This window comes from Cygnus olor, chromosome 1, assembly GCF_009769625.2.
Source record: "Cygnus olor isolate bCygOlo1 chromosome 1, bCygOlo1.pri.v2, whole genome shotgun sequence".
Lineage (NCBI taxonomy): Eukaryota > Metazoa > Chordata > Aves > Anseriformes > Anatidae > Cygnus > Cygnus olor.
In genome coordinates, this window is record NC_049169.1 from 203,005,397 (window position 1) to 203,020,650 (window position 15,254).

The 15,254-nt window shown below is 41.7% G+C and overlaps 1 protein-coding gene across 50 annotated transcripts in view; it reads right to left on the reverse strand.

Moving 5' to 3' along the window:
• Window positions 1-15,254, reverse strand: part of SYTL2 (synaptotagmin like 2) — a 61,786-nt gene that overhangs the window by 20,777 nt on the left and 25,755 nt on the right. For 49 of the 50 annotated variants that reach the window (XM_040544369.1, XM_040544367.1, XM_040544366.1 and 46 more), the window contains 5 exons: window positions 12,848-12,996; window positions 8,719-8,854; window positions 2,881-2,953; window positions 2,184-2,283; window positions 524-1,402 (listed from right to left, as the gene is read on the reverse strand). In XM_040544369.1, coding sequence (XP_040400303.1) covers window positions 524-1,402; window positions 2,184-2,283; window positions 2,881-2,953; window positions 8,719-8,854; window positions 12,848-12,996 — 1,337 coding nt within the window. Of the gene's footprint in view, window positions 1-523; window positions 1,403-2,183; window positions 2,284-2,880; window positions 2,954-7,401; window positions 7,511-8,718; window positions 8,855-12,847; window positions 12,997-15,254 lie in introns of those variants that run through there. The other variant, XM_040544370.1, reaches the window with a different exon arrangement.

Sequence of the window (15,254 nt, forward strand, 5' to 3'; positions counted from 1 at the left end):
TTTCTAGAAGATTAGCCATAATACTTTTGGGAGTGGGAGCAGATAAGATTGGTTATTCCTATTCTAAAGGAAATGGCTCCAATGAAGGGGGAGGGAGGAAAAAAAACAGCATATTTGTGTTTAGTCACATCAGCAAATCCTCAAGTCACAATTGGATTACTACCGAAGACAGTCAACTGCAGTACACCAAAAATTCTTCAGTTCCCATCCAGACACATCTACCAGGCTTTATTACAGAAATTTTATCCAGGTGCCACCATGTCACCTTTATCATCCACATTAAAGATGCCTAGCCAGGCTCAAATCTGGTTGTTAACTCTTAAGAATGCCAACAGGAGATCATCTAAAAACATGTAGCACATTAGAGAATTAGAATCCAAGTGTTTTAGAAATTCTGCAACATATAGCATGTTACTATCATTTGTTTCTTAATTGTTAATTTATATGTACTAACAATTTGAGCGTTAATGAATACAGGCTATATGCTATTACATTCTCTTCCTCACTCCTATTAGTCTCTTACCAGTAGAGTTTTTGAGCGACTTTGATTCACGGCTCATGGACTGGTTGGATTTATTTTCACATGTCTCATCAACACTCAATTCTTTATTGCTATTTGATAGGATATTAGTGGAGGTCTTCTGTGGAGTTTCAAGTTTCTTAGGAGTAACGATCTTTGTTTGGAACGTTTTATTAACCAGGAAGACTGACCCATTAGTGTCACAAGGACTGGATGCAGACTTATCTTCCTGTAAACTGTGTGTTTTCACATGTACAGATGACGAATGGGTTCCCAAAGGCTTTACAGTGGAAGTTTGCTTATTTCCAAGTGAGTCTGTTCCAACAGCATCATTTTCACTAGTCTTTATTTCACCAGATTCTAACAAATCAAGTTCTCCTGTTTCTTTGCTGTGATGTATCTGTGGGCTTTGCAGAGATTCTCTTTTTCCTATGCTAGATGAAAACCTCACTTGTTTTAATTTTTCCAGTGAAATTTGTGTGGACTCTTCCACTTCCTCCGTAAGAGTGTTCTTCTCAACTTCTCCTTCAAAAATAGTTTTAGTAGGAATACTATTCTTACTCTGAACATCTAACATCTGATTAACACGAACTTCTGAGTCAGTGGAACTGGAACTTGAACTGCGTTTGAGAATGCCCCTAGGAGGTATACCAGTTCCATTAACTCCCTGGGTCCGTTTGGCTGGTTTTGGAACAATGTCTTCTCTTTGTGGCACAGGATCTGTTATTTTGTGAACTAATTTTCTAGCTTTTGGGATAGGACGCTTAACCAGTCCATTCTGTGACTCATCCGTAGGTTCTACAGAAGGCTTCTTAGGTGTCTCAGTTTCATCACTCAGTACGTTTGTTTTAGGTTGGCTCTCTATTGAGGGTGACAAAATTTCTGCAAGATGTATACAGAGAAGAAATCATGAGTTTACAATGACATTCATCTGCATAAACTCAGGGGCATGACGTGCCCCCTGCTGATCTAGAATGCAGTGATAACATTGGTTCATTAAAAATGCAGCAAAAGACAGGAGGAAAATGAACATAGATTTTATTTTTGTGTATAGCAGGATGTTTTAACAGATGAAAATATTCTAGTTGATTAATATTCCTAGATGTCCTGGTTTCAATTAGGACAGAGTTAATTTTCCTCCTAGTAGCTGGCAGGGTGCTATGTTTTGGATTAGAATGAGAAGAGCGCTGATAACATGCTGATGTTTTAATTGTTGTAGAGCAGTGCTTACACCAAGCCAAGGACTTTTCAGCCTCTCTCTGTCCTGCTAGCGAGCAGGCTAGGGATGCAGCAGGAGCTGGGAGGGGACAGACCCAGGACAGCTGACCCAAACTGGCCAAAGGGGTATTCCATACCATCTGACGTCATGCTGAACAATATATAGGGGTGGCTAGCCGGGGTGGAGGTGGGGACCGGCTGCTCGGGGATAGGCTGGGCATCGGTCAACGGGTGGTGAGCGATTGCATTGTGCATCACTTATTTCGTACACATTACTACTATTAATACTATTATTATTATTATTATTGTTGTTATTCTTTTCCCTGATGATAACTCAAGTAGAATAGTTATGAAAATCTGTTTTATCCTACAATAAGAAGCAACAAAAGTAAAAATTTCCATATCCACCACCAAGAAATTCAGTCATGTTAAACATAATATTTACCCTTCTTTGATAGCTGAGGTAGAATGTCTGGTCTGTTTTCTGATTCGCCACTGCTCAAGTTATCACCTGATACAGTGGAATTAAATGGGTTTCTCCTTTGCTAAAAAAAAAAAAAAAAAAAAGGAATGAACATTATAATTGGAGTCAAGTTATTTATCAGTACAGTTTTGGCAGAATAAATGAAAGTACAGTGATTTCCTCTGCCTCACTACCTTGTTGGCAGAGTCTAAAAGCATGCTTCTTAAGTTGGAGACATGACAAGAAACCTAAATAACATGAACCATGGAAGTATCAGAAATGCTAGTGACAGCCTAATCCTGTTCCTCCTAAAGTCACTAACATCAGAGAGAAACCACCACTTAAAGACATTTGAAAATCCCAAATTGTTGCAAGTTACAAGAAATTCTCTCTACTTCTGTACTTTACAGATAGTGGAAGATAGCAAGACATTTCTTTTCAGTGGCTAAAGGAGTTGGAAATAATGTCAAGCACAGAAAGCCAACGATTATAGTCATAACAGTACATAAGGACTGAACTTCTACTGGTTTCCATTATCTCCCTACAAAACAAAAAATACTATTTTTTTTCCAACTTATTATCTTTCTTCCTCAAATATCTAATTATCTTGATCATTCAAGCAAAGAAACATACAAAAATGTAAAAAGATAACATCTGCTGTGTTTGATACCAATCATACCTTTACTGGCGAGACTGTTGCCTTTGTAGATCTTCCCTCTGGTTTGTCTAATCCAGAAGTTACTGTTTTAGAACTACAAGGAAACAACATATAACAACTTCAGCAAACTGGGCATTATCTTAAGCCTTTTTAAAAATGCAAAAAACAGATATTCAATTGCACATACTCAAATACGACCTCTTGGCACCTAAAGTTTTCTCTTCAGTGTTCCCATCAGATTTAGAATCACACCTTCTCCTTTCCATATCAAGGGGATGACCTTGATGATTTATTTCCTTGCAACAATTTCTTTGCTCGGTGAAGAATTCAGTGTAACTTCTACTTGCCAGGACAGGAATGGTGTTTTTGATATCTTTTAGACTTTTGAGCAAGCTTTATGTAAACATAGTCATTCTCCAAACAGTACCAGTATTACCACTATTCTTGTCCTACATTTGTACTTCTAGGACTGAAACCAAAGCGGAGAAAATTGCTAAGTACAGTAAAAAGAGAGCTTTGCAAAATGTCCAAGCCAGAAAAATCAGGGGAACTCCCTGAGCACTACAGAAAAGATTTGACATGCTACAGACAAGAGCAGATTCCCTCAGAGGGACACCTTACAAGCTATTCCTTCAATTAAGATGTTATCAAACCACAGATTTTGCAAATGAATGAAGTTATTAATTGTCATCCTGACTAAGTATACCCCAAGGAAGAAGAACTTAAAACAGCCAGAAGAAACAGCTCCTGTATTACATCAAAAAATATTTGACTATTTGCACAAGGATTTTTTCCCCCCAATCAGATTTTGTTTATATTTTGAGTCTAAAAGATCTCTCTGATCATGTAACCAGCAACAGTCTGCCCTGCTGGGTAGAGAGCAACATTCCCAGCTTCTCCAGGTTTCATCACTGTTAACCTCAAAACTGAAGAAGAAATGGCTGGTGGCTACCTGGACTGCTAAGCACGTCTGAAAAGTGACATCGCTCCTATAGTACAAACGGAGAAACATCATTACAAGGAAGGTAATTAACAGGCAGCCTGAACACAAGGTGTTAGAAACAAACAAACAACAAAAAAAACAGTTATCTGAGCTATAACCTTCCCCATCTCTTCCTTGCTCTTTTGGTTCAACACTACCTTTAAGAAATACACTTGTGTGCATAGTGATACAAACTTTAGGGAGGCACCAAACTCACGGGTGAGCAAAATAAGTTGTTCTTATATTTCAACACTAACTGCAGCAGCCTCTCACATGCACACACCAGCTCTAAAAAGATTCTTTTTTTTCCATCCCAGCTCCTAAATAAGAAAAAGTATAGTTCTCAAAGAGCTTAATATTGAAGCTTTTAATTTCTCGTCAAAAATATTTCACATTACAGTTTTGATCCTTCGTTCTAAGACTTTTTTAAAAAATGAAGATACATTATTTAAAGAATCTTCATTCTGCCAGGCTGGAGTTTGGGTTCTTTTTTTTTTTTTTTTTTTTTTTATGAGCACTTGAGTTTGTGCTTTTGTTTTTACGAGCTCCTGTACTTTGTGTCTCATCTTGACCATCTACTACCCAACAGGACAAACATGATTTTTTTTTTTTTTTTTTAAGGTCTAGGTCATGAATGCTTCAACCCTTCCCTCATTTTAAACAAGGGCAATGCTCTTATGTACTCTGGGTGTAGGAAACTTATCAGACATTCTTCTGACTAGTTTCCTTTTTTTTTTTTTTTTTAAACAGGTGGAAAGAGAATTTTCAAAATGCTTATGGAACATGGATACAATAACGCAATATTTCAATGCAATGCTACTTCAGATGTACCAAAGAAGAATTAAAGAGTTGTTACTTTGGCATTATATACTGAAAATCCTGAAAGGGGAAAGAGAAAGAAGTGGGCAACAAAAAACCAAGACCCTACAACTGAGTTTCTTGACACAGGGTTTGAACATGGGAATTTACTCACAACCCATACAGATGAGAAAGCCAAAGAGACCCGTGCATTCACAAGGCTAATCTAAGAGTGCATGAAGCCAAGCTAATAAATGATGCCAGGCTTAAGAAACACAGCACTGCAATTCTGCGAAACAAAGTGCTGAAAAATACAGTGCAGACCCAAACCTGTGCAGGCGCTGGTAGCACTGGACAGGAACCAAGAGGCAACAAGGTCAAGGCAAGAGCAAAGGCAGAGGAAGGGGTTAGAGATTTGTGCACGCTGTCTGACATGTCTGCTCAGAAATGGCCTCGCAATCAGGCAAATAAACCTTCCTGGGCTCATCCCAAAGGGTTAGGAATCTGGTGCAGAAGTTCCCGTCTGGAAGGAGTAAAGCCAGTGCAATTTAACAGTACTCCATAAATGGCCTTATCTAGGTATCCCAGCACCCCTATTAATCCAGAAAAGTTACATGGATTTTAAGACTTAGGGGTTTTGTTCAATTTTTCACCTAGCAGAACTCTAGGGCCCACACTTGTCACCTGTTCAGTGTGGTGGGCTAAGAGTACTTTCTACCCAAGGGAAGAAAAAAACCTACAAATCCTAATTTGAAAGAGAAAACCCCTTTAACACTGCCCTTTTTCAAGAATCAGCATACAGACAGATGGTTATCACCGAGCAGAGGTAATATTGACAGTCTGAGTCACGCTATCAAAACTCATTCCGTACAAGGTTACACCTGCAAAAGACATTTCACACAACTGGCCTGGTATGCGAGACAGGCACCTTGGGATACAACGCCCGCAAAAAAAACAAGTGTTCATAGCTTCGTTACAGGAGTTAGACATTTGGGGTCTGGGGATGGAGCTCAGCATGCTAATTTTAAGAATATTATTGTGGGCTGATTACATCTAATATAGCAGCACCCTGACAAAACAGCAACTGAGCTGGCCCCAAGGCTGAAGTTGACCCTCAGAAGGATGTAAACATAGATCTACTAAAACTGAACTAACATTCAGTTAGAAGTGGTTTGGTTTAATGGGATGCAGAAGAAAAGAGGTCTATCACGTATCTTCTGGTCCCAGTCCTGAGGTTAGCAGCTGCTTACTTTGTGCAAAGTCTGCAAGCCAGCGATGGCCTGAAGCCCATTCTTAGGGGAAGGAAAGGGAGGGAAGAAAAGCAAAAACAAACCTAAAAATAAAATTCCCACAAACATATCCTTAATGTAGCACTTTAAAAACATACTAAAGGCCCAAGTGCCTGAACCACAGGTAGCATTTGAACACTAGAAGCTGGTAACTCACTTCAGGCAATACCAAGATCCAGAGTAATACTTGACTTCATCCCCTTACTTCCAGCCATTTTGAGGCTATTGTGTTGCAAGAGGAAGAGTCAACAGAAATTAACTCCTTGTGGCTCTGCTATCCTAAAGCCTGAATCAAACAACCCTTCTTCCCCCCAACAGGTAGGGCCACTGCTTTCCTAGGATCGTTCTTCCCTCTCAGTTTCAATCAGTTGCTGCCATTAGAGGCAGGCATGCAGCCAGGTCAGACCAGGCTCTTCAACAGTCCAGTATCAAGAGAACAGAAAGGAGGAATTATTTAGGAACGTATGGCACCTCCTGCAATTTCCCAGCTGCACCATTGCATAGACTAACCTCAGTTACAGTGAAATAAGCCTCTATTGAAATCATAAGCAATGAATTACACATAGACTTGCCACATTGGCTTACCAAATGTGAAATGCTGGAGCAAGCAAATAATCTGAGACATCTAATCAAGTACGTATGCAAAGCGAGGGCAAGTAAGTGCCCAGCCCACGTATTACAGATCCCTTCCTCAGGTCTGCTTCCAACTGCATCATGAAGCCTGGACTACAGGAGCTTGCTTTAAGGGGAACATCCTGAGCGCACACAAATAAGGCACGCAGGTTGACAGACAGTGCAACTGGGAGCAGAGGGCAGGAGAGGGTCCTGGACAATAATTATCACAATTCACATGGGTGTGACCTGAAATAAGTCATTAAAGCACCTGAAGTTAAAGATCACAATCAAGTTGGTCACATTCCAAACACACAGTCTACATGCACTTAAACCTCACTGTGCCTTTTTTTTTTTTTTGAAGAGGCTGCCCTAGCAGTTGATGAAGTTTGTTACTCTCTGATCAGTCAAAAATCTGAAGTTTTAATGGTACAAATATGAAGCTGTACTTCTTTTACAGTATCATCTTCTTCCCCTAATGTGGGAGATGACATGCAAAATATTGTAAAAAAACATATTCAACAGCAGCATGCCTTCTGCTGTTCATAAAGAAATAATTCCATAGTCTGGTGAAGGTAAAACCACTGTAAATAACCTACATTGGGTAAAAACTAACACTGTCAGCATTATCAGTCAACTTGGGAGGGGAAGCTAAGCTCTTTCTTGTGCTACACAAATTTAATCACCATTACCATACAACTCCACTTTTTGGGAAGTCTGTAGACAAGGCAGTTTGGTTGACATTTCAGGACAATTTCAGACATGGGTAGGACAGACACCCCTCTGAGTTTACTGATAACGAAATGTAAAGGGTAAGAAAGACCAGCAAAGCAAGCCAGAGTTGTTAAGATTTACACCAACCTTTGGTGCCATTCATCATGAACGTGTATGCCCAGTTTGCAGACCACGAAAGTGAAAGATTGAACTGCTACTAGATATTGTGCAAGTGCATAGCAGGAGACAAGCCTTGCTGCAAAGAAAAAACAAAGGATGTACAGAGAAGGATGAAGAAGACAGACAAAAAGGTGAAAGTTTACAGAATCAATCAATGGCACAGAAGTAAAACCAGAAGCAAAACAGTCATCCTAAAAGTAACTCTGGCTCTTACCTCACTCTGTTCACTGGAAGCATAAACAGTAGATGTATTTGTTACACCCTCATTCTTGTTTCCTCAATGGGGTTGAGAACCTGGCTGTTTAAAGACATTAATTTCCACATGCTAGGAGACTCTCTAGCTAGGAGATCACCATTTCTCTTTTCAAACACAGCCTTTCTGAAAGCTTTTCACACAGCAAATTAACATGTAGGCATTTTAGAGAGATGTTTCTCATACTGCAAATTAATTACTATATTTAAGTATTTTAGAAAGGAGACATTTCTCTCAGAAGTCAATTCAGGATATTTCAAAGCAAAATGGAGCTGTTTGGAATGTTTATGGACTTGAGGTAGAGTGATTAAATACAAAATCCCCCTTAGTTCAGAAACTACTTATCCAGCTTTTCTGCAACAGCTGTAGACATTCAGTCATACCCAAGCTGTCTTGCCTTACTCTGAATGGAAGACTACCTTGCAGAGAGACATTCCTTGGTAGAATCACATTTATTTGCCTCAAATATCCAAAAGTTCTCATTCTTTCCACCTGAAGTACATTTGGCCTCTTTAAAAAAGTCTAAGAGGTCTTAAAACACACACCATGGAAAATCCATCCCAAAGCAATTTTTCAATCTGATTCTTTGTATGATCCAAGTTTAAGATTCAGGCTGAATCAATAGTCTGATCTCACTGAGTGACTGAATAAAGAGATGCAGAGGTTACTGTCCCCATATTAGTAAAGGGACTGATCACGGCCTGCTAGTCTAACCTGAAAAACCTGGTCTCACTTCTGGAGTCAGACAAAATTGTGACACGAGGAACATGCACGGGACCATTCCACACACCACTGGCAGCTTTCTCCTTGTAGAAGTAACCTACAGATAGCTGCCTTCAAATACAGACCATCTAACAGCGCACAACTACGATTTTTCAGCCTTCCATGTGCATTGATTCCTTGGGCTGCTCGGAGGAAATAGTTGATGATCTCTGAAATAAGAGGGAAGGACAATATTTTGGAAGGAACTTACAGCTCACACATTTCACCAGTCCTGATGTACACATTCTGTGATTGAATAGACAGCTTACCTTGAACTAGACTTCAATTCTTCTTCTTCCTGATGTTCCACAATGCCATGGAGTTCTGGTGGCACAACGACTTCTTTATTAACATTGCTCACCCAGCTGTTCTTTGCTTTGTTTGATTTGCTCTGACTCGCTTCAGCTAAAACGTGAAAGAAGAAGATTGTTATTTCCCACGTGTTCATACAGTATTTCACAACAAGCAAAGAGAAGTATTTACATTGGGTCTTACAGCTATTTCAGAAGTCCACTACACTTGAGTTATGTACAGAATCAGATCTGGTACCTTCTCAAGACTATATATTTTAATACTACTATAAATTTCCCATGCTGCTCTAAATACTTCACTTTACTACTTCAAGCTTTAGACCTTAAAGTGATCCTAGATGGCGACGTTTTCAACAACAAAGTTGACTGCAGCGGTGGGCAAGGGAAGAGCAACAGATGTCATCTACCTGGACTTCTGCAAGGCCTTTCACAACATCCTTGTCTCTAAATTGGAGAGACGTGGATTTGACTCGTGGACAAGGGACTGGCTAGATAGCTGCATCCGAAGGGTTGTGGTCAGCAGCTCAATGCCCAGGTGGAAACCAGTGATGAGTGGTATTCCGCAGGGGCCTGTACTGGGACCAGTACTGTTTAATATTTCACTGATGACACGGAGAGTAGGATTGAGGGCACCCTCAGCAAGTTTGTGGATGACCCTAAGCTGAGTCATGCAGTTGGCACTACAGGGGGAAGGGATGCCAGCCAGAGCGACCTGGATATGCGTGAGAGGTGGACCCACGCAAACCTCATGAAGTTCAAAAAGGCCAAGAGCAAGGTTCCAAGCATGAATACAGTCTGGGTGGAGAATGGATTGAAAGCAGCCGTGAGAAGGACTTGAAGGGGTTGGTGGACAAAAAGCTTGTCATGAGCTTGCAATATGCACTCGGAAAGCCAACTGCATCCTGGACCACACCAAAAACAGGTCTAAGGAGGTGATTCTCCCTGCTCTGCTCTCGTGAGACCTGCGTTCAGCTCGGGGGCCCCCAGCACAAGAAGGACAGGGACCTGTTGAAGCAAGTCCAGAGGAGGGCCACAATCAGAGGGCTGGAGCACCTCTCCTGTGAAGACAGACTGAGGGAGCAGAGATGTTCAGCCTGGAGAAAAGAAGGCTCTGGGCAGACCTCACAGTGGCCCTTCCAGTACCTAAAGGGGCCTACAGGAAAGTTAGGGAGGGACTCTTTGTCAAGGGGTGCAGTGATAGGTCAAGGGGGAATGGCTTTAAACTAAAAGAGTGGAGATTTAGATTAGATTTCAGGAATAAATTCTTTACTCAAAGGGTGGTGAGGCACTGGCACAGGCTGCCCAGAGAAGCTGTGGATGCCCCATCCCTGGAGGTGTTCAAGGCCAGGCTGGATGGGGCTCTGAGCAACCTGGGCTGGTGGGAGGTGTCCCTGCCCATGGCCAGGGGCTGGAACTGGATGGGCTTTAAGGTCCCTTCCAACCCAAACAATTCTACTGTTTTAAGTTTCCTACAACAACCCTAGTAAAGACTGATCCTGTAATTCTTGCAGCTAGATAAACATTAAAAATTCAACCTCTGTAACCTAAAGAAAGGAAAACTAACTAAACCATAGGAAATTGAAAATAAAGTTGAAGTTCAGTAAATCAAGTCAACTACTCCTTGTCTACAGCAGTAAACTGGAAGTTGGTCATAATTTTCATTTAAGCAGGTGGTTACTCCTTTATGGATAGGATTACCACAGGATGGTAAGAAGATAAGTATATAAAACAAACCCAAACCCTACCACATTCAGGAAGGACCACACATCTGCATTTCTTCTTGGAATGGGACAGAATCCAATTCCAATAACCCCTTTCAGAATCAAAATATTATCTCCTCTACTGCTTTTTGTGCTTCTGTAACAGTTTAGAAATTAGTATTTTTGCAGTATGAAAAAATAAGCAAGATTTCCATTCTTATTTTTCGTCATCCACAGCTACAAGCAAAAATATCTTGGTATGTAATGAGTCACTGAAGCTGAGCAATTGCACATAGCTCTGAACGTAACAGTATGCCTTTGTTCAAGGAATAAGATTGGGAGTAGTTAATTTTCCTTTAAGATATGGCTTTAAGTACTTTCCTTTAAGCTATATGTAAGAGTTACTGTAAATTGTAGCTGGAGTTTTACAGGTGATTTTCATAACCTTCAGAAGTCCAAAACCAGGCAAACACAGAACACTCTGCACTGACCTGTGAATTTGTGCCTTCTGTTTCAGGCCTTTCCTTGTTAAGGTAAAAACCCAGATCTGTCACACAGTAATCACAAGCTGATTAAACTGCTGTTATCCAAATTTATCTCTAGGAATATAGGTATTGTGAAGGTGTAATATAGCATTATTTTCTTTTGTCTAATCTGGCTAAGTTTTAGTTTAAAAAAAATATAGGAAGTAGCGAGCTATAGTCCTCCACCAGCATTGAGAAGCATCATACTTGCCTCATTAGCACACACAAATCCCTTAATAGAGCTTAAAATTACAAATTTCAGTACAATCTAGTGTGAATGGATGTATGTATGACTCTTGCCCTTTTAGTCAAAAGGATTTGGTAGAACAACAGGAGGTCAAGAGGGGACACGGGCCTCAGAAATAAAATCGCTTCCTGTATAAAGAACGACAGCAGAGATCAGTTCTCTTTGGACTAGAAGAGCCGCCAGGTGATAGAGAGATTTATAAGAGGTCTATAAAACCCCATATACTATTTTACCTATGCTTCTATAAACAGAGGTTGACTGCTCGCTTTCTTCCCAGGCATGACATTAATGGTGATCAGCTCAAATCCCGAAAAGTAAATGTTTACCACTTCTGTGGGAAATCTTCATTCCAGAAGGCCTCGAGACAGGACACAGTGAGTGTTAAAGAGGAACAACTTTAAAGAACTTCTTGGACAAATCAAAAAATTCGTTTTAGAAAATTAGAAAATTTAGAAAATTTAGAAAATTAGAAAATTAGAAAAAAAATCCAGAAATACCTCCTCTAATTCACAAATTCTTAGGTGCAAATGGCTGCAGGCTGGTCTTAGTCTCAGAGACTACACATGCTGCCAGGCACTCAGAGGCAGGATGCTCATAAGAAGAGCTTTTGGCTTAGTCCAATAGAGAAGCTCTTACGTTCTCTTTTTGTTTTGTTTCTCCTGAAACACTGAACTGCATTTACTTCTGATGTTAAATACATTATATCCACAAATTTGATTTTTTTTAAAGAAAGGTTTAAAAGTACAAAATTAAATCTCAGAGGTCTCAAACAGACCACCCGAGATCTGGAAAATCCATACTGAAGAATCAGTCTGATTCTTCACCTGTTCTAGGGTAACTCATAGGGCCTCAAGAGAAAAAGAATGCAATCCAGGACTGCAAAGGGCTTTTTTTTAGTCCTATGCATAAACAAAAGCCTGTCCCTCCTGATAGCAGTCATCACATACTGCTTCCTACCGAAGAGAGTCCAACAACGTGCCAGAAAGATGACTAAGAGACTGGAACATTTTTTCTGTCAGGAAAGACTGGAAGAGCTGGGACTTTCTAGCCTGGAGAAGAGATGGCTTAGGGGAACCTTATCAATGCCTGTAAATACCAGAAGGGAAGGTGTAAAGAAGACAGAACCAGGCTCTTCTCGGTGGTGCCCAGTGCCAGGACAAGAGGCAGTGGGCACAAACTGGAGCACAGGAGGTTCTGTCTGAGCACCAGGCAGCATTTCTGTGCTGGGTGGGTGATGGAGCACAGGTTGCCTGGAGAGGTTGTAGAATCTCCCTCCTTTGAGAAAGGATCTATCAAAAGCCACCTGGACATGGTCCTGGGCAGCCTGCTCTGGGTGTCTCTGCTTGAGCAGGGGTTGGACCAGATGGACCCAGAGGCGCCTTCCAACCGGAACCGTTCTGTGATCACACAGAATTCTCCCTTTGTACATAGCATTGCTTGAGTGGAAAACTAACACTGTAGAATTACATACAAAATCCCCCATTTGAACCATTTTCTGTTCATAACACTTATACACTCTTCTTGTATTTCACATACAACAGCGTCGGAAGTTAGTTGAGTAAGAGAGTCATCTCCATGCCAGCCTTTCCACAACAAAACATAAGCCAAATGCTTACCAACAGTGGAAGGCTTCCTTCGCATGGAAGCTCTGATAATATCTGCTCCATGGATCTTATCTCTGTGCCTCTTTGACTTGGCTTCATAAAACCACTGTCCGCTCATGTTCTTTAGCTGAACATCATCTTTGACTTTCTCTGGTAAATGCCTGGAGGGAAAAAAAGATTGAACAAATGAGACAGAGACATGCACAGACTACTTATCTGTATGAACAGAAGGGAAGTACTAAATATGATGTAGGTATACAGGTTCCCACCAATAGTGAATGCAAGATAACAGGTGGGGGAAGGAAGGGGCAAAAAGTACTAAGTAATAAAATGTTTTCTGCTGCTTCATCTTGCTGCTTTTTAAGACTCAACAAAACTCCTCTTGCAGAAATCAGGAGACGACAATCAAATAATCAAAGCCTGGATGGATCTGTTCTAGCGCTGTGCTCTGGAAGTGCTTAAGTGTGGGGTTTTTTTGTTTGTGGATTCGGATTGTTTGTTGTTGCTTTTGCTTCTTTGATTGTTTTGAAGCTGTCTCAGCATGCTATTTCCATCTTCTAACCAGTTACTTCCCTTGTTTGATTATGAGAGATGATTATGAGAGATGACAATGAGCTGGGGAGGGAAGAGCCTCAGCCCTGTTGCCCTCAGAGCATCCGTTAAAGCAGCTCTTCGAGAAGATGTTTTGCTCTGATCAACTTGCAAGCTGAGCCAGCCCTGGAAAAGCCTCCAGTAACTGCAGATCGTGACTTCTTGCCTCCGAAGGCCTGTCCCAAGGTTAAGGCTGAGATAAGCTCTCAGGGCAGCACAGGAAATCTGTGCCAAAGGCAAGTTCAGGGCTGTTTTGAGGCTCAGATGCTTTGTCAAGCTGTTCATGCGTTACTATCACCTCTAAACGCGCCCTCCAGAAGTGTACAGGACAAATGGTCCCACTTTTTGATAAAATTTATGTGAATGCAAGTTAAAGAGGAAGGCAGCAGGGTCACTCTGCTTTTACAGGTCATACTTTAACAGACTTGCAGTTGGAGAGATCATTTCCTTTCCTTGTTAGGCACATAACACGTGAGTCATTTGTCTTATATGTGGCCTGGAGACCAACCCACAGACCAGGAAAGTTACTGTGCAGGTTTAGAGGGTACTTACTCAAGAAGGGAAAAATAAACTTAAATCAGGATTCATCTGCTTTCTCCATTCATGACGCTTCAGCAAATAAGCTAAAAACACAGCCCACGAGAAAACAGCTCTACAAGTTACTCAGAAACATTAAGGCTAAACACGTGCCGCATGGCCATGAGATGGTGTTATCCTTCGCGGGCCTGGTGGCCAAGGTCACTGCCAGTTCTATAGTGCTTGTGAGTTTAGGACAAGAAACTTCTGGTCCACTCACACAGGTACAATCACAGTCCTTTTACTGGATGTGGCAGATTTCACTGCCAAGGACAGACAAGGATTCAGAACAGAAAAAGGGCACTGAGCCAGTCCCAACCCTGACCCTAAGAGGCCCTTCTCACCTACTGCTCAGCCACTCCTTCATCTGAGTAGGGCAAGAAATGAAAGTTTTATTTTAATGCCCAGGATAGATAGATAGATAGATAGATAGATAGCAGGATTTGAATATTTAACTTCTCTTGGAAAGCAGCTGTCAACAGTCAGTCCCTCCTCAGCAGATGTAAGAACAGCTTCTCTGCCCTGAGCAGCTACATCCCATTGAGGATGCCAGCAGCAAGGCCAGCATTGGCTTTTTCAATGCTAAGATTCAGCATTACTGGACAAATTAAAATTTGGCCCTCCCTCTTGCTATAACTCCGTGCTTCATCCAAGCCAGAACAAGCACTTTTCAACTGCTGCAGGTCTTCCAGGTTGGAGCAGGAGCCCAGCAGTAGCTCCCCCCCGTCCTCAGGCAGACGCTGCTCAGCTGTGAGGCAACTCCTCGCTGCTCAGCCCGTTTGCGAACCCAGACATCAGGCAGAATGGAAGAACTTTTACACAGACGATTGCTTCTCCCTTTCGCCTTCTTTCCCAAGTGTTATTCACTTTCTCAGAACAGATGCCCCTTTAGGCTAGGGCCTGGCTTTCCAGCTATTTGCACAGCCCGCAGGCCAGCAGAGCTCTGACCCCAGCCAGCGCTGCGGGGCTGGATGAGAACACGTTCCAAGGGAGGTTCTCAAGTGGGAAGGGACTGAGTCACAGGAGAAGCATTCAACAGCCTCCCTCTGCTTGATTCAGCCCTTCTAGCCCGGGCATTGCTCACTCTTTTCGCTTCTGTGTGCGACCACTGGAACCAGGGTGCGGCAGGGGGCCTCTACAAGCCCAGCAGATCCCAGCAGGAGCAGCTGGTTTGCACCATTTCGGCTGGCAGGGATCACAGAATCACAGAATTGAAGGGGTTGGAAGGGACCTCGAGAGATCATCGGGTCCA